This window comes from Lemur catta, chromosome 2, assembly GCF_020740605.2.
Source record: "Lemur catta isolate mLemCat1 chromosome 2, mLemCat1.pri, whole genome shotgun sequence".
NCBI lineage: Eukaryota > Metazoa > Chordata > Mammalia > Primates > Lemuridae > Lemur > Lemur catta.
Genome location: NC_059129.1, coordinates 50,264,355 through 50,282,967, shown reverse-complemented (window position 1 = coordinate 50,282,967; position 18,613 = coordinate 50,264,355). Strand labels below are relative to the sequence as shown.

The 18,613-nt window shown below is 50.1% G+C and overlaps 1 protein-coding gene and 1 long non-coding RNA gene across 2 annotated transcripts; both read left to right on the top strand.

The window, feature by feature from the left end:
- The first annotated feature begins 295 nt into the window (after positions 1 to 295).
- On the top strand, positions 296 to 12,000 carry TREM1 (triggering receptor expressed on myeloid cells 1). Its single transcript, XM_045543668.1, has 4 exons — positions 296 to 415; positions 3,832 to 4,191; positions 5,564 to 5,765; positions 9,471 to 12,000. Exons 1-4 carry the CDS (start codon positions 367 to 369, stop codon positions 9,574 to 9,576), a joined length of 717 nt encoding a protein of 238 aa, XP_045399624.1. The 5' UTR covers positions 296 to 366; the 3' UTR covers positions 9,577 to 12,000.
- A 1,090-nt stretch (positions 12,001 to 13,090) lies between these two features.
- LOC123632905 lies at positions 13,091 to 17,270 on the top strand. Its single transcript, XR_006733499.1, has 3 exons — positions 13,091 to 13,812; positions 15,741 to 15,880; positions 16,192 to 17,270. It is a non-coding gene; the product is annotated as an uncharacterized LOC123632905 (long non-coding RNA).
- The last annotated feature ends 1,343 nt before the right edge of the window (positions 17,271 to 18,613 follow it).

Sequence of the window (18,613 nt, the reverse complement as noted above, 5' to 3'; positions counted from 1 at the left end):
CTATCCCGATCTGGATGGGAAGGGAGGGGATCTCAGGAGAGCCGAGGGCCCTCTGTTCCTCCTAATAGTAATAACTTACTGTTATTTACACAAAAGCACTATTCTCACTAAGAGTTTGTAAGGTTTGTAATCTTCATTAGCCCCAGAGAAGAGGAAACTGGAGTTCACAGAAGAACTTGAGCCCTGGTCTGGGTTCCTGCGCTGACGTCTGGAGCCAGAACTCCCCGTGATGAAACAGAGCATCAGTGCCTCCCAGGAATGGCCTCATATCCTGTTGTGCAACCTTCCAGAGCCTGTAGGTCACAGTGGAGTCTCGTAGCTGTCCCAGGAGCCTGAGGCAGCAGTTGGAGTTGATGCACCGGAAGGATGAGGAAGGCCTGGCTCTGGGGGCTGCTGTGGATGCTCTTGGTCTCAGGTAAGGCAAGGAAGAGGCGTGAGCAGGGGAGGCCTCGGGGAGTCCTTTTGTTTTGAAGCTCCAGAGCATGTGGCCAGCCAAGGTAGAGCCAAGAAGCAGTTATGGCAGATGGGGCTGCTGTACCCAAACTTAGCAGAATCAGGAGGACGTCCAGGGCCTGAGCACAGAAATAAAAGCAGGGATGGGTTAGGGAAGCCAGATGTCTATATTTTGATGTTGTCAGAGACATGCAAAGCCCTGGAGCAGAATAATGATAAAGTAAATCTAACTTTGGCGTGATCTAGAATAATTTTATTTGATGTTGAATATTTTTCCTTATATTCTATCATGATGCTTTTGATGTTGACTGTCTGTTAAACCCAAAAGACAATTTATTTAACAAATATTTCCCTGCTATGGCCCTCTATGGGCCAGCAGATATGCTACAGTGGAGGACACAGACATGAACAGAAGAGGCCGGGTGCCCTTGTTGGTGGAGGGCATCTCCCCAGCTCTCCACTGCATGCTGGGGCTGGAGGGCACGGCTGTTCAGGCTTGGCAGGGCTGGTCCATCCCCCAACTCTTACTTCTCTCCTCTTATAATCTGTGCAGATCACACCTGCATTAACAATGGAAGCATTTGGAACTTTAGTCACTCCTCCTCCTAACCCTTATGAATAACAGAGGGAAATGTCGACGTGAGTTGAAAGCAAGGTTTGCCTTGGGAAGACATGAAAGATCAGGAAGAGGGTGCTCCCCTGGGACCCACTACTTTGAGCAAGGTTATGGACAACTGCCTTGCAGAGCCTGACCACAGACCTTGCTTTGGGTCTCCTTGGAGCTGGGTGATAATCTGAGTGGGCAGGTGGGAATTAGGTTCTCATGGACCAGTGTGTTTCTTTGTGTTTTATTTGTGTTTTTCTGAAGGCAAACTGCGAGATGGCAGAGGGTTGAAGGTTGTGTAACTGTGCAAGAGGAAGCCAGTGGTATATATTTCATTATGCCCTGTGGGAGTATGTTACCCTAAAAGCTCCTTCCAGACACCTATGCATGCTTGGGCCAGGACTGTTCTAATCCTTATCCGACAGCCGTGCTGGGCAACGTAGCTCAGTGCTTTAGAGCAGACTCTGGAATCAAACTCTTCAGGTGTGTACCCTGGCTCCACCACTTAACTACTGTGAGACTTTGGGCAAATGTCTTAACCTGTCTGTGCCTCAGTTTCATTATCTACAAAATGGGAAGAATAATGGTTTTAACCTTTTAAATTGTAAAGATTAGATAAGATAGTTTTTTCTAAAGCACTTAGCACATAATATTCAATAGATAGAATTTGTTATCCTTTTTATTAACATATTACAAGGAATTTCTTTCTTGTAATGGTGCATAGACAGCACTTCAGCCTTCATTTCGTACTGTCTCTTTTCACAAGAGACTAGGCAAATTTGTAAGCACACCCAGTCACCTGTCACTTCCCCCTCTCCTGGGGAGCTGGCAAATAACGGAGATTTCTCTGTGACATCAATTTAAGAGGTTAGGGCTTCGGTGGTGGCAACTTGAGGAGAGAGTCCCCGTGACTTTCACAGAGCCTGGCACCGTGCCTGGCGCTGAGAGGATGCTCAGCCACAGACTGATGAATGACTGAACAAACCAGGGAACCAGACTTGGCTTAGGGCCCCCTCAGCCTCTGCTCGTCTGTCTCTTGGAGGGGAATTCCTGGCCAGAGTTCATGGGAACTGCCCAGGAGGCCTGCTTGCAAGGTTTCCTTAGAAACTGAAGTCTGGCCCCAGAAAAATCAGCCTGCAAACCTGGCTTCACCTTCAAAATGCTCGTGAGTCCCTGAATTGGGTCTTCCCACAGTCAGACAGAGCTGTTAGCCTATCCTGGGGTGGGCATGCAGGGCCTCCACCAAAGAGGCAGCCCTTGGCATTTTTCACTGGCACGTAAGGATTACAGTGTGTGTGAGTAGTAGTATTAACAACAGCAGTAGTTGTGGCAACCTGCCCCACAGTTTGACCCAGCATGGCTGTCTAGCCCATTGTTTGGTGTTCCATGCAGGAAGGTGTCCCAGGCTGGAGTGGATAAGCCACAGTCCCTCAGTAAACTTATAGAACCTCATGTGTCCAGCTGAAGCCACACACCTGGATCTTCTCAGTTCCACTCTGCTTGGCCGCCCATCAGCAAGGCTGCCCTGGACCAGAGATCACTCCCAATTCTAGGTGGTTAATCTGGTTCAACTTCCAAGTGTGGTTGAAACTATTGTCCCTGTGACCAGGGGTTCTCAAACTGGGCACTATTGACATTTTGGGCAGGGCAATTCTCTGTTATGCGGGCTGTTCTGTGCACTGTAGGATGCTCGGCAGCATCCTTGGCCTCCTTTGGATGCCAGTTGCATCCACCCCACCCCAGGTTATAGCAAACGAAAATGTCCAGATATTGCCTAGTGTCCCCAGGGGGGCAAAAATTGTGCCCCCAGGGGAGAACCACTGCCTTGACTCCTTGACATCAAAAATAGGAGGGAGGATTTCTAGGCTCAGGAGCTGAGTCTATGACTCACATAATGCTGTTAGCTTGTGCATACATGCTGGGGCATGCTCTCTCTCTCTGTCTCTGGCCTCATTCACAGGTAGCCTATTTCCACATTGTAGAACATTTCACATCTCACTGATCTATCAACCCCAGCATATTTTTCTTAATAGCTATAGCAGTCTCAGGGAGGATTCGGATAGGTCCAGCCAAGTCATGTGCTCTTTCCTAAACCAATCAACATGGCCAGGATGATGGAGGACTTTGATTGGCAAAGTCTGTGTCATGTGTCCACTGATGTGGACAGCCCCATCCGTGGAGCCACAGAGGATGGCTCCCCTGAGAAAGAGGTGCTCTGCTACCCAAAGAAGGTGGAAAGCAGTGCCAGGTATCACAGTCAGATGTCAATGTCTACCATGCTTTCAGGATGGCTTCCTCACTGTTTGTCCGGTGGTCTCTCACACTGATCCCTTTGCCCGGACTTGGATGAAGTTCCTCAAGCTGTCCTGGGGAGACACTCTCTGCTAGTACCATGTCTTTGAATTCTCTTTTCATACTATACGGCCCTCTCCATAATCTTTCCCTTTCTTCATGCCCCCGCCACTCATGATCTCAGCAAAATGTTCTGTCTCCAGTCGGGAAATGTTTTCCTCTCAAAATGATCATTTGCAAAATTTGATTAGCATGCACCATATGCTCTCACTCTTCTAGTAAAACAACTACCCACCGCAGAAAGATCTTAGGTCTAGTGTGGGCTTGCAGGGAAAGTTGCACCTTCCCTGGAGGCCTCAAGGACCTCGTCTGAAAAATGGGTGGTTGGATGAGAAAAAATGGTGGTTCCTCTCCTTTTGTTCTTTTTCCAAAGAGGGAAAAACTATTCCTCACAGAACCTAACTCTCTTTCCTTGTTAACAGAGCTCCGAGCTGCAACTGAATTATCTGAGGCAGAACGGTATGAAATGGCAGAGGGAGAGACACTGGATGTGAATTGTCACTTTGACTACTTGAAATATACCTACAGCAAGAAGGCTTGGCAGAGGCTGATAGATGGAGGGAAGCCAGTGACTGTAGCAGTCATAGAGAAGCCTTCGGGGAAGCCCATTCAAGTCCAAGTGGGGAGGATCACGCTAGAAGAAAGCCCTGAGCATTCCCTACTGCACGTACAAATGACAAACCTTCAAGTAGAAGACTCGGGACTGTATCGGTGTGTGGTCTATGACCCTCCCATAGACCCTAAAACCCTGTTCTTTCCTGTCCACCTGGTGGTGACCAAGGGTGAGTGACTTGGGGATGGGTGGGGAGAGGCAGGCCAGGCGAGGATGGGGCCGTGGTGGTAGCACCAGCAGAGCTGGGGCTTAGATTCCTAGCAGCCTGTCTTTCTCCTAGAAGCTCCTTGTCTTTCATCTGAGGTCCCTGAGAAGCATTTGGTCTAATAGTAAGTAGGGGCTGCTATATATGGCATTCCCTTTGGGTAGCAGTGCCTAATTCGGGGTGCTGTTGTAGGAATTGGGGTACAATCAAGCTGAACAGCAAATTTAGGATAATTTAATCTTATTCCTTAGGTCTCCACTTAGAATCCATGTCTTTGGGAAGCCTCCTGTGATCCCCTGTCCCCCTCCCACAGATGCATTTGGTGGCCCGCCTGTGTGCTCTTCAGACCTTGCCATGGGCACATACCACCCGGAGATCTTATTTCAAAGGCAGACTCCAGCTGAATAGGTACAGAGGGGACCCAAGAATCTGCATTTCTAATGAGCTCTCCAGTGATGCCAGTGCTACTGTGCTGTGGGTCCTTGAGGCTCCCATTTGCGGGGTGAATCTCCAGAGCTCACTTTGTGTCCCTTTTGTGCACAACATCATCTCACTGGATAGTAGAGACCGGTGTACTTACCTGTCTCCCCTATTCATCTCAGAGCTGCTTGAGGGGAGCACCAGCGCCGCTCCGAGCTCTCTATTCTTAGCACATAATGTAGTTTCTGGCACGTAGTAGGACGTCAGTAGCCGTTGAATTAAGTAATAATGTATGGAAGGCAGGCAAAAGGGAGACAGGTTCAAGTTCCTAGCATCAGGGCAATGCTAAGCTTAAGAAAGACCAGGTACATATACACTATGTAAATAAAAGATAACTTGTAAAGCAATATGCCACAGCTATAGGTGAATGAAAAGCAGAGTAAATGATATATGGCAGAGTAATCAGGGAATTATTCTTGGAGAAGGTGGGGGCAGAGGGATTGGTGAGGAGTAGCAGGCAAGTGCAGGTCCAACAACACGAATTGCCTGAACATTCCTTTCTTCTTCCCTCCTCCCTCCCTCCTTCCCTGCCTCTCTTCCTCCTTTCCTTCTTTCTGTCTCTGACTCAGGTGGATCCAACAGTATTTCTTTGGTTTTAGCAAAAGAAAACCTTGTTTCTTGGCCACGTGCATTTCTTTCCTCAGTGCTATTTACCCTACCACCTACCCATTCATCCACTCACTCATCTATTCATCCATCCATCCACCCATTCACCCCCTTCCTCATGCATCCATCCATCCATCCATTCACCCCTCCACCCACTTACCAACAATACACCCATCAAATCACCCACTTATCTATCCACCCACCCATCCATCCATCCATCCATCCATCCTTCTAATGTGACTTCTTGCAGATTCTCTAGGTACTACTGCCTCCAATGAGAATCCTGTTCAGAACTTGCCTGAGATTACCACAGTTCCTCCTACTACCACCAAGGCCTCCAGCCTGCAATATACCAGCTCCAGCACCATGACCCAAGCTCCATTCAGGTCAATTCCTGTCATCTCCACTCCTGGCCCTGGAGTCAACTTTCAAAATGTGACAAATGTCACCAGGTATGGTTTCCAGGCCTCTGGGTCCCTGGATTGGACACTGAACCCTTTGCTCCTTACTCCATGTGCTGACAGGATGTGGGGAGTGGGAGCTGGGGAGGGTGGGGCATGAGCAGGCTTGCGTCACCTCAGTCTGGGTAGAAATGTCCGGCGGGAAGGAGGAGGTGGTGACGGAGGGAGGGGAGGCTCTCCGCAAGGCTGTCATTCTCCTCAGTTCAGCCTCCCGGTTTCCTTGCGCACCAGATTAGTAAGGAAGAGGGAAACGGCGTGTTTCCCAAATTCCAACGGACCTTACCCAGCCCCAGGGTCTAATGGGTAGTGGTAAACGCACTCCGAGTGGGGACCTGCATTCTAGTGTCAGCCAGACTGTGTGACTTTGGGCGAGTCAGGAGCCCTCTCTGGCTTTAGTTCCCTTGTTGACTCAGCAGGGATGCTAGAAAACCAGAGCTGGGTGAGATGATCTACCCAACAGCTCTCAGAATAGCTACCTGTTAGGATTATCTGGGTTATCTTGTTTTCGCTTTGCTTTCTTTTTTCTTTATTTTTAATACTGGTGCGTGTGCCCTATCATAGATCAATAGAATCAGAATCAGAATTTTTAGAGGCAAGGTCTGTTAGTGTTTTTTACAAGCTCTTCAGGAGATTTCTAATGTGCAGACAAAGTTAAGAAACACTAATGTAGCATCCACACACCCCTGCAGTTATTATTAAATGTTGATTTATCTTAGAATGGGTTTATCATTAAATATTGAATTAATAGGGAAAGAAATATTCTTCCACATTCCCACTAATCTGTTTTTCTCCATATTCTTTCCTAGTATTTATTCATGTTTATACATATTTTAACATAGCAGCAATTCTAATTATAAACAGTTCCATTATTTTCCCTGCTACAATTATTCTTCGATGCTGCTAGCTAGTCTTCATAAATATAATTTTAATGGATGAATACTTTTGTATCAATTGGAAGAGCCATAACTTACATAATCGTTTGCCTGTTCTGAGACACTGATATCGTTTTCATTTTTTATAGTATTGATAACTTTGAGATGGCCATGTTCTTGCAGATGTCTTTTTTTTAAGTCATGCTAATCCAAACATAATTCCCATAAGAGAATTTGAACATCGATATTATTCTGCATACGTATAGCATAGTTCCATGGTCTTCCAACAGATTGGACACAGTTTGCAGTGTGAGCCATGAAGCTAAGTGAAGCAGAGCCACTGTAGACTTGCTGACAACGTAAAGTTAGTATTTTAAACGTATTCCTGCTAAAATGGATGCAAAGTGGTACTGCCTCAATTTTTCTATGAATGTGGACTGCCGCTCCTTGTGAGTAGAGGCGGTGCCTATTTTTCCCTTATATCGTTTCACCGACACCGGCCTGAGTGCCTGATACATAGTCAGTGCTCGTTAGAGCTTTGTGGAATAAATCAAATGAAAGAGCAGGTGAGAGTCAACATTTTCCTTTTTTCACTACTTTCATTTTCCAATACGTAAATTGATAGTATATAATCTTTGCCTGTATTCCCTCTAGAGGCTCTACCTCTTTTATCTGTTAACGTGATCTATTAAAAATGTTATTGAGGCCTGGGTGCGGTGGCTCACGCCTGTAATCCTAGCACTCTGGGAGGCCGAGGCAGGTGGATCGTTTGAGTTCAGGAGCTTGAGACCAACCTGAGCAAGAGCGAGACTCCATCTCTACTAAAAATAGAAAGAAATTAGCTGGACAACTAAAAATATATATAGAAAAAATTAGCCGGGCATGGTGGTGCATGCCTATAGTCATAGCTACTCAGGAGGTTAAGGCAGGAGGATCACTTGAGCCCAGGAGTTTGAGGTTACTATGAGCTAGGCTGATGCCACAGCACTCTAGCCCAGGCAACAGAGCAATACTCTGTCTCAAAAAAGAAAAAATATTATCAAATATTAACTTTTCTGTCAGTGAGAGCCCAGTCAGGAAAGCAGAAGCCCCTCCAGCTGTTTGAAAAAGAAGGAACTTAATGCAGGAAGTTGTTTTCCCAGGTGCTAGAAGAGGTGAGACCCCAACCTGGGGACAGTGAGGCACTGCAGAGATAGCCACTATCGCTCTAGCTCAAGGTGGGTTCCCCAGAAGCAGGCCACAGGAAAAAAGTCTTGTTAACATGTTGTGAACAAAATCTCTGGCAAAGCCGTTGAGGAAGGGGGACTGGGAAGGGAAGGAAGCCGAGCAAATGTGTCATAACCAAGGGGGGTCTCACCGGGGTAGCTTTGGCTCCGTCTTGCAAGGGAGTTCTAGGGACCATGGGTCACCTTCAGAGTTGTACGGGGCAGGGAGCTGGAGTCCTGACACTCTTGCATCCATGGTGATTGTTTAAAGGGCAGTTCTAACCAAGACCAGGGGCTCACAGATTCCTAGACACTTCAGGGGATTGGTAGCCTGTGTGCAGCCTCTGAAAGAGATGTGGTTGGTGGCCTGCTAGAAACGGATGGGCCTGGGAGCCCCATGTAGGAAGACGGTAGAAGGCTGTGAGGGGACGGTGCAGACGCTGGCAGGACAGACTTGGGGAGGAGGCAGAGGTAGCTGAGCCCAGAAGCCCGACCTTCCGGCTGCAAGACTACGATCGGGGCAGAGGCAGGGGCTGCGAGGGCACTGCAACAATGTGAGAGGCAAGAGAGACACCTGTCCCATATCTGGCCAATGCTGTCAGTTGCTGACCTTGACCGGGCAGCCTTGGGAATGCAGCCCCCTGTGCTACAGGGTGGACCCCACCGCCAGGGGTGAATTTCAGGCAAATGGACAGTTTTCTGCTTTCTGTCAGCATCATGTTGTTTCCCTCTTTGCTAATTTGTGCGTTTGGTTTTAAGTTTTATGTAGGCAGATGCATTGATTTTGAATTGATTGCTTTGCTTTATTTTTTAATGTGCCTGATTCTGTTTCCCTGTGACCTTTCCTATGATTTCTTTTACCATTTTCTTTAAATTTTTAGTCCGTGGGGAAGATTTTTTGCTGCATGGTATAAATTTTAGAAAAGATTTCTTTTCATCATGTTGCTCTCCAGATTCCTCAAGACTGTTTGCTAAACAATCCTTGCCTTACGTACTGGGACGTTGATTTCCTTACACATTAAATTCTCATATAACATTAGCTGTACGTCGGGCCTTCTATTTGTTCCATTGCACCCATTCCTCTGTTTTTCCCCCGTGTCTGTCAAGTAGACTCCTCGTGTTCTCATCTGAGTCCATGTCCGCTGACGGCACGGGCTTATTCCCTCACCCGTTTGCGGCTCTTTCTTATGATACCTATTGATGTTCGCCCAGAGCATCTAGAATGAACTTACTACAATCTATAAAAATTCACAATAGGATTTTCAGTACGGTTGGATTCTTCTCGGTTTATAGATGAGGAAACTGAGGCCGAAGAGGTGAGGTGACTATCCCAGGAGGTGGGTCTGGGGCCCCACTCTCTACCAGGTGACACAGGAGGGACAGTGGAGCCGATCAGCTCGCCCTTGCTCCCGGGCACCTTTCCTGGGCGTGGACCCTGTGCTGTCTACCGAACGTATTTCCCATCAGGGAAATGGAAGGCACAGGGTCAGACAGTGTGGGAAAGGTGCTGGAAGGACCTAGGTGGATAGGATGAGGACATGAAGGAATTTTGCAGAGGGAACTCTCAAGTGTGGAGGAGTCATTGCCAGGAGCGGCACTCAATCTCCTCTCTCCTCCAGGGTCTCTGTGTTCAGCATTGTCATCCCCGTGGCCTGTGGACTCCTGACTAAGAGCCTGGTCTTCACCGTCTTGCTTGCTGTCACCCAGAAGTCATTCGGACTATAGACCCATGAACCCATGAGAATGACCTCTGACCTCCAGCCACAGCCATCTGGCAGTTGTGCCGGGAGAGGAGTGGGGGGTGGAGGGGGAAAAACTGTGTGTGTGTGTTAATGCCATGGATTTTATCTGTGATCACTGGCTATTTCTAAGGTCAGGATCCCACCTTCCTGGCCCTGCCGACTCCCCTCATTTCACTAATAACCTCGGGTGTGCACTTTGCGCTCTCAGAGGAGAAGATGTAGCCCCGAACGTGCCCTTCCTTCCACAGGCAGCTCGGGGTTTGCATGGACTGTGGACAGTCCAGTGCTTTTCACTGCTGTTGTGTGTGGCGGTCGTGAGGACCAGAGGGCACACCTGGTAGTTCTCTGGCTCGTCCTTGCCGTGGAAAGTACAATTTCGGCCTGACCTGGGCAGAGCTCCTGCTCCAGGGGCATCCCGCGCGCCCCACTGCTGGGACTTCCTCTCTCTCTCTAGCCTCAGACGCTTGCGCGTCACTCCTCACACACGACACTTTCCAACACTTCCAGAAAAGGGTGTTGAAAACCATGCAACGTGGGGAAAAACAAGGTACCACAGCAAGAATTGCGTATTTGGGAAAGAGAAAACAAGTTAAGTGGAATACCGTGTCCTGGGAAAATACTGTCAGGAGGAGCTGGGATCTGTAGGATAGCATCGATAGACAATATCTGGTATGCTGTGTGCATTTATCTCTGGATCCTGCAAATAATTCCATGAAGGCAGAGATGCATGTGACTAGAACGAAGCCACATGAATAATGTCACCACTTACTGGCAGGAACAAAAACTGAAGAGCTCCTTTACTGAAGGACCCCAAAGCCATATAGAATAGAACAACCTGGGGTTCTGCCTATGTCGAAATGCCTCTCTTCCTGTATTTCACAGGGGGCAGGGAGGGTGGGGTGACAAACTCTCTCCACTGAAGTTCTTGAAAGCTGTCCCCACGTGCTCTCCTGGTTCTCCACTCTCTACTCCTCCTCCGCAGAACTCCCCTTTTAGCTCCCGTCCCCGCTCCAGTGCCCTAACCCGGGAAATAGGTACACAGGCACACCTGTGTCTGGTGATCTCTCACAGATTGGATTTTGCTATTTCCTACCTCTTTGGGCTCTAAAGGGAAAGGGGCCTCATGAGGTTGGGGGAAGGATGGCGGGTCCTTCCATTCCAATTTAGCAATGGCCAAGGCCAGTATCATCCTAAATTCCCCAAGAGCAATCACACTTTCCCACACATTCAGTCTGTCTTACATTTGGAAAACACATTCCTACAATCAGCACAAAGTGTGAAAAAAAATACCCTGAGCACTAAGGCACAGTCTCCCTCTTTCTGAGCCTTCCTCTGTCACATAAAAGCTTCCCCATTAACCTGAACACTGCTCTGTGAGAACCTGCCAGGTGATGCCACTAACCCCAGAGAGGTTATTTCTGACCCCTCAGTTTTGAGTCCATTAGAAGATGTGCGAGGGGCATGTGTTTCATCCTGGTGCTCTGGTGAGACTCTTCAGAGAAGCACTTGACCCAGAAGCTATTGATCTGTCACACAGTGTTTGCGTGCCAAGGCTGCCGGTCTGGGACCTGCCCTTTAGCAATTCCAGTGTTGCTTCTGTTTATGAATTTGATAAAACATGCAGGGCGGGGGGGAACTATAATTAAATACTCTCTAGGAGAGTCTGAACACACTAGGGCGGTGTCTCTCAAAGTGTAGTCTTTAGACCACCTGAGTCAGATCTTCCTGGAGCATAAAACAAATTCTTAGATTCCAGGGACCCTCCAGACCCCGCTGCATTCTAGCACACGGCCCTCTCTTAGTGGGTGGTGCTCAAGCTTGTTTTCAAGAAGTCATCGTGCTCCTTAGCAAAGCCCATGACACGTTCATATAGATACCAACTGCATGGTCTAGTGTGCTCGCATGCTAGATTTAGTTATAGATAAAGTGGTATTTAAGTCCAATGTATTAAACTTGCCTGAAAAATTATATACGCTAAATTGGGAGAGAAATGGTTGTGCTGGATACTCTCCTGTTTGCACCCGCAGGCCACCCTCCCTGCCCTTTCTAGGTACCCAGCCAATGTGGCTAAATCAACAGGCCCCTTGACACCAGCTTCTGGTGGCTTGAGCCAATGGCCAGCAAGACAGAAGAGCAGAGGGTGGGGAAAGCAAGGTCAGGGTTTCTGTCCTTGGGGTTCCCTCCCTGGTGGTGGCAGGACTGGCTGCATTCCTCTCTGAAGGCTTGGCCAAGCCCCTCCCCAAACAGCTCTTGTCTCTAAGTTCAGCCTCCTGCTCCATCCTCTTGCTCCTGCAGGCCCAGAGGTGGCAATGACTCGCCACTGTTGTCAGCCTCAGTGTACTGAAGCATCCCTTACCAGTTCCCCCAAATTCTACCACATCTTTATTAAACACTCCTTAATTACCCAGTTTCAGTGAGCTACCTGTGTCTTTCCGGGGCCGTGACTGATACAACAGTATTGTGTGGTTAATGACACAGGCCTTGGAGTAAAACAGGGTTTGGGTTTGAATCCTAGCTCTGCATCCTTGCAGGCCATGGTGCTGCCTAACCATTCGAGGGATGGTTCTGGATGCCATCAACAGCATCCAACTCTGGCTGTTCAGAAACAACAAAGGAATTCTAGAAGGATATCAGCAACTCAGGATCAATGAGAAGGCTGGTGGACAAGGTTTTTGCCTAAACTCTGTCGATTTAGACAGAAACCAAGCGAGAATGGATAGCAGAGGCCATAGCTGAGGTCACAACATGAGACAGTCTGGTTATGCTGCCACTGATCACTGCCTTGGCCACTTGAGGCCACCAATCTCTTGCCACAATGCCAATGCTGGACTCTGAATGCTTAAATTGCCTCTGTGTAAGTCACCTCCAGCTGGCCCTGTATCTGGTGCCTCATCCTGAGGATCTAGAATCCTGGGCAGAATCACGGATGTGGCCAGGCTTGGGTCAAGTCACATGCCTGCAACACAGCTGCCAGGGAGAGGGGTGGGGGTGGGGGGACATCTGCCTCCACCCTGTGCAGAAGGGGAAGCAGAGCTCTGCTTCCAAGTGACACTCACACACTTGGACATGTCCCCCGAACGGAAAACGTGTTTGGTGCTGGAGAGCCCAAAGATGACAAACTTTCATTACAAAGTGTCCCAGTGTTGGCAGGATTAAATGAGATAACCTGAGTAAAGCACCTGGTACACAACAGAACTTCAATCCATGGCGGTTACTGCTATTTCTGTCTTATTTGTGGTCTGCATGCCTGGCCTAGACAGGGTAGCTCGGGGAAGCACACACCTCGTACACAGGCAGAGCACCTGGGGCATGCCGCAGGGCCCATCTGACCTCATACAGAGCTCTTCAAGGTGTGGTCTATTTGGACCACTTGCCTCAGAACCACTTGTACTGCTCGTTGAAATGCAGATTTCTGGCCGGGTGCAGTGATTCATGCCTGTAATCCCAGCACTTTGGGAGGCTGAGGTAGGAGGATTGCTTGAGCCTAGGAGTTTGGTACCAGCCTGGGCAACATAGCAAGACCCCATCTCTAAAAAAATATATAAAAAATGCAGATTTCTGGGTCCTCTATACCTGTCAAATCAGAATGTCTGGAGGTGGAGCCTGGGCACGTGCGTGTGTACCAAGCTTCTTGAGTGAGTCAGCCACAAGCCCCTGCATAAGAACTATGGTGCAGCGTAGATTAAAGAGGGTGGATTATCAGAAAGGCTTGAAGCTGGCCTCGGAGGGTGAGCAAAATTTGGAGGCATCATACTGTTTCAGTTGGGGAGAATGGCCTGAGGGCTTGCAGCATGTAGGGGTCCGTGGCCAGTGATGAGGAGATCTTGGTGACTGGAGGAAGTGAGTGGAGCAGTGGGGACCTCAGGGGGTGGATCTAGACTTACCATGGTGCAGAATGGGGAGCTACTGAGCGTGTCCCATCAGGACTGTGACACAATGACAATGGGAAGGAAGCTGTCTCAAGGGCACCCAGTGCTCCTTTCTTCCTCTTCTGCAGCTTCCTGAGCTCTTTTCCCCTTGTCACATTTCCCCCAGGGTTTCTCAATTGTACAGTAAGAGCCCAGGCTCCCGGGGAGGATGGTAAACACCCGTGTGGGGCAACATCCTCCAGTAGCTGGAAGAGGCCCTGGGCAGCCGGCGGACAGTGCACCTGGGGAGTGGGATAGAATGGAGGGGGCAGGGCTCTTGGGGTGGCCCCAGCTGCTGCTCCGTGTCTCAGGTGAGGAGAGCAGGTGAGGATGCTGGGGAGAGGGGGCAGGCAGAGGGCTGCAGACAGCTGAGCAGAGGTACCCACTGTGAGCAGTTGTCTCTCATTTCTCTGGGATGGACTGGAATGGGGGAAGGAGGGTATGTGCTGCCGACAGGAAAGGGAAAAGGGAGGGAGTGGATGTACCTGCACTGGTCCCCACCCCCCGAACCAGCAGGGACTGGGCAAGGAAACGAGCTGGAGGTTCCTCTTGTGCATCTTGAAGTTGAAAAACTTGGCTGGAGTCAACCAAGCAATCCCCCAGCGCCGTGCTGGTGTGCCGGGAGATGTAAAGAGGTGTCAGGCAAAGCTCTCCCAAGGGCTATTTGGGTGTGGAGGAGGCCTTAGCAGAGGAGAAGGTAAATAACAACTAAGGGCCAAGTAGCAACAAGATGACAAAACTGCTGTGGAAGCCACTTTAGCAAGGCACAGAGAGGGAGTGTGGAAAAGAGGGCAAGAGTTCTGGAATCAGACAGAGCTGGGTTCAAATCCCATCTCTGCCACTTTCTACATATGTGGCCTTGAGAAAGTCCTCAGCCTCTATGAGGCTCAGTTTCCTCACCTGTAAGTAGCACCTACGCATAGGTATTTATGTGCAGGTAGTGCCTCCTTCAGACGGGTGTCCTAAGAATTAGACAGCAGCAGAGGGAAAGCTCTTGGCTCAGTATTTACGCATAATAACTGCTTAAACAATTATGGCGGGTGATGATGATGTGACCAGGGTGACCGTGGTGTTGAGGTGAAGAGCAGAAGGAGACCAGTGCAGCTGGAAGGGTTCAGGCAGACTCCGCTCCGGGACTGAACGGGGTGGGTGTGGGTGGAGAGGAGGGAGGAGCGACATCCAGGAGACCCCGGAGCTGATGCAAAGGACTGTGTACCGGATAGCAAGGGGCACGTCTGGGCCACCTCAGGTAGAGTAGAAAATGGGGGTGAATCTGGCAAAATTCTTTTGTATCTTTTTATTATGAACATTTTCCAATCTACCAAATGCAGAAAGAGCAGCCACCATCAACTCATCGCCTAGATTCAAACCTTCACCTGTGACAGATACGTTGCCTTATTTGCTCCGTACGTGTGTGTATCTTGCTGCTGTACACACACCCCTACACACACACACACACACACATGCACACACGATTACAGAAATCCTAAGTCACTCCTTCATGCTTGATGGAGCTATGAATACTCTTCGTCTGTGGTCCTTTGCGGTGTGGTCTGAGGCTGGGGGTACAGGGGTGACAGAAGAAGCCACGTTTGCTCGGTGAATCGCCTGACCCTCCATTCTAGGATTGCGCGCTGAAGGCGAAGCCAAGGAGCAAGTGTGCCCACTGAAAGGGAAGAACCTGACTGTGGTCTGTCCTTACAACATCATGAGATTCGCCTCCAGCCTGAAGGCCTGGCAGCGGGTGAGGGGCCAGGTCCCCCAGAGACTCTGGTGCTCAGAGAGACTAGAAATGGGGACCTAACCGGCCCCCAGGCCGGGAGGTACCTGCCAGAGGATCATCCCACCAAAGCCATAACCAGGGTCATGGCGACAGAACTCCAGAGGCAGGACTTGGGGCTGAACCAGTGCGTGACCCACCGGTCTTATCAGGACCTCGTCGTCCTGTACCATCGGACTCGGCTGGTACAGTGCAAAGATGAGCAGCTGTGAGAACGGGGAGGGTCGCCTCGGGCACAGCCAATGGGCTGGGACCCTATATGCCATGAGGGGCCACTTTGGAGAGATAGGGCAGAGTAATGGGGAAAGTGCCAGACCTGAAATCAGGGCACCTGGGTCTTCTACTCTGTTGCTTTGTAACCTTGAGAAAGTCATAGCTCGTCTCTGGGCCTCAGTTTTCTCACCTGTATGACAAGGAAGTTGAACTAGGTGATCTCAGAAATCACCTTTCCTGTGGCAGAGAACCTGCTGGAGAAAGAAGATAACTGAGCATGCACTATGTGCTGAGCCTTGGATTTGTTAATCTCCCTGCTGTGGAACAAGTGCTGCTGTTCCCGCTGTGACTTCAGAGGCTAAGTTATTCACCATGTCATTCTGCAGGTGAGTGGTACAGCTGGGGTCCCAGACACCCATCCGATCATTCCTGGCGAATCTGTGAAATGGTCCCTGATTGGCCAATAGAAAGCTGTTCCCTTTCTCAAGGGATTTATTAATAAAAAGCGGTAGATGAGGAATAGATATCAGAGGGCAGAATGAAGGGCATTTCACTGACGTCCAATGGCTTTTGGTTGGTGGGAGCACTGCCAGTCCCCCCTCTTCCTTGCTAAAGCCTGTGTGCCCACTCGGGGAGATGGAACAGGGACAGAGGAGCCCATGCTTTTGCCTCTGGTGAAACAAACCTCTCCTTTCAGGCTGGTGAGTTGGAGAGGCCTCTGTGACCACAGAGCGTTGGTCTCCTGCTGCTCGAATGCAGGCTAAGCTGAACATGTGGACATCACGGCAGAGCCGGGCTGAAGTTGAACTTCACGAGATCTGTAAATGGTTGACCAAGCGAAGGGACAGCGCCATGGCAGGACTGGAGGAACCCACTGAAGCCCTGTGATAGAAGAACAGAATCCCTCCGTCCTTGAAAAACATTCAGTGATATGCAGGAAGTGACAGGCCGGTTACAAATTAATTATGCAGCCAGTGGAGCTGGCCTTGGCTCAGGAACATTCTGTTAGCCTGGTCTCAGTACCCGTGTGCTATGGACGTACTACACCACAGCCCTTCGCAAAGGCAAGGGCGGCCGCTGCTGCGTAATAGGAGCTTCCGGATTCTCCATCCCTGCGTGCCCTGCACATACTTAGTGATCTTGGACAAGTACTTCACCCTTTTTCCTAGGCCTCTGTCATTCCTGTCAGTGGGCTTCCCCACGGTGACATTTAATGGCTCCAACCTTTTCGTTTCCTGTGTCTTGACTGAGTTCGGGGAAATAAAGGCCCTGTATTTTACACTTTGCAAAGGTGGCCCACTCCAGGCACCAGGGTACGGCTCGGGGCCTTGGTCATTGGATTTTGGCCCCGTTCTAACCCAAGTCTTAATAAAGACAAGAGAGATGATTGAGAAGGACTGAGCCCGTATTATCAAATGGGAGCTGTATCGAGTGGAGTAAGGATAGACTGAACATAATTATTTTCATCAAACCACAAATAACACGCAGTGGAGTTGCCATAGCACCTTCGTGTTCCTTTCTCTCCAGGAATTGCAGAAAACTTCAGGCTGATGCGGCCAAAGAAGCAGCACCTGGTACAGATTATTCCTGCCTGAGGGAATTACTGACCTGCAGGAGGACGGGACATAATCCTGCGCACAGTGTGCCTGCGGCCCTGCTGCTTTTTCAGTTAGGTTAGAACAGCAGAGGAGGAGGCTTCTTTCTGGGGTGGTCGTGGCGCCCCCTAGAGGACGTTCCTGCCACAGATGGTGGGGAATCGTTATCTTTTTCCCTCACTTTTCCAGGTGGGCTGGGCAGGGTGGGGCCGTGGCTGACCACAGCAAATAAACCTGCACAGTGGGATGGTATTTGGGGGGGATGAGCGTTGTCCACCCAACCCCGCTGCGGGAAGTGGGGCTGGGAATGGGAATCGAGGGAAGCCCAAGGCGGGGAGACGGAGGGGGCTTCGTGACGGGTCAGAGCAAGAGCAGGAGGGCTGCTGGGGGCCCCGTGAGCAGGCCCGTGCACTGTGGTGGGCTGGGTGCAGAAGGGTGCTGAGAGCGGAGCACTTAGGCCAGGCTCACTCAACGAGTTCCTGGACTGACACCAGCAAGATGTCACAGGCACACACAGGCAGAGGACTCAGGAGCCCCGGGTCCCGTGGCTGGCTCTGCCACCGGGTACGATGTCACCACGGGCATTCCCTGTCTACCCTGCTGCTTGGGAGGTTGGACTGCATGGTATGGACCACTCCTTCCACCTTTGTGACCTTTTAGGACCCTGTGAACCTTTCTCCCCCAACCAGAGTGTAATCCCATGGTCATGACCTTGGGAGAAGTGGTTCCAAACACCTGGGAGGTCCCTTTCTGGCTCACATTAAGCCAGGAGGGTGTACAGACAGTTGGGCGAGCCCAGAGTGTGCTAACCATCCTTCTCAGGCAGTATCTGGGCACCCAGTAGGGACCTGGTCTCAATCAAGACCCTGAAGAGAATTTGTTTCTGCCAGAACATGGCAATTCCCAAACAGAACAAACTCTAAACGACCGTCTGGATTGAAAGTGAGCCGTGTCTGAGTGAGGGTCACTGCACAGAGGCCAGGGCTAAGCCGAGTAATGTTATGAGATGAGCTGGGGTCCTAAGCTCATGCCTCACTTGTGGACCCCAGAGAGCCAGGCTGGACCACATGGGCTCTCTCCTGCTCTAGGCAGGCCCAAGGCATCCCGAACCTGAGCAGGCAGGGTGCCCTGCATTCTGTTCTGTCTCCAATCCCTAACACAAGCCCTTCATGTTCCTGCTTCAAGGCAGCGAATGTCCCACCCACCGGCCCCAGAGGAAAGGAGCCAGAGATTGCAGAGCTGTGATCATAGGCTTGTTATACCCCTGCTGACAAGGCATCACACCTAGAACCCTCGGCCCACCATGCGTGTGGTCTGGGCATCAGCAGCCGCTTTCCTGGAGGTGAAGAATAGGACCAATAGATGTCCTTCCCTACAGAGCAGCTGTAAGGACCACATGAGCAGAGAGGTACCCAGCACTGGTGGCAGGGGAGGGGGCTGGAGGTGAGTGACAGAGGAAACTCCCTGGAGGAGGAGAAACTTTGAAGGTAGCAGAGGCCTTACAGAGTGTAGAAGAGCGTGGCA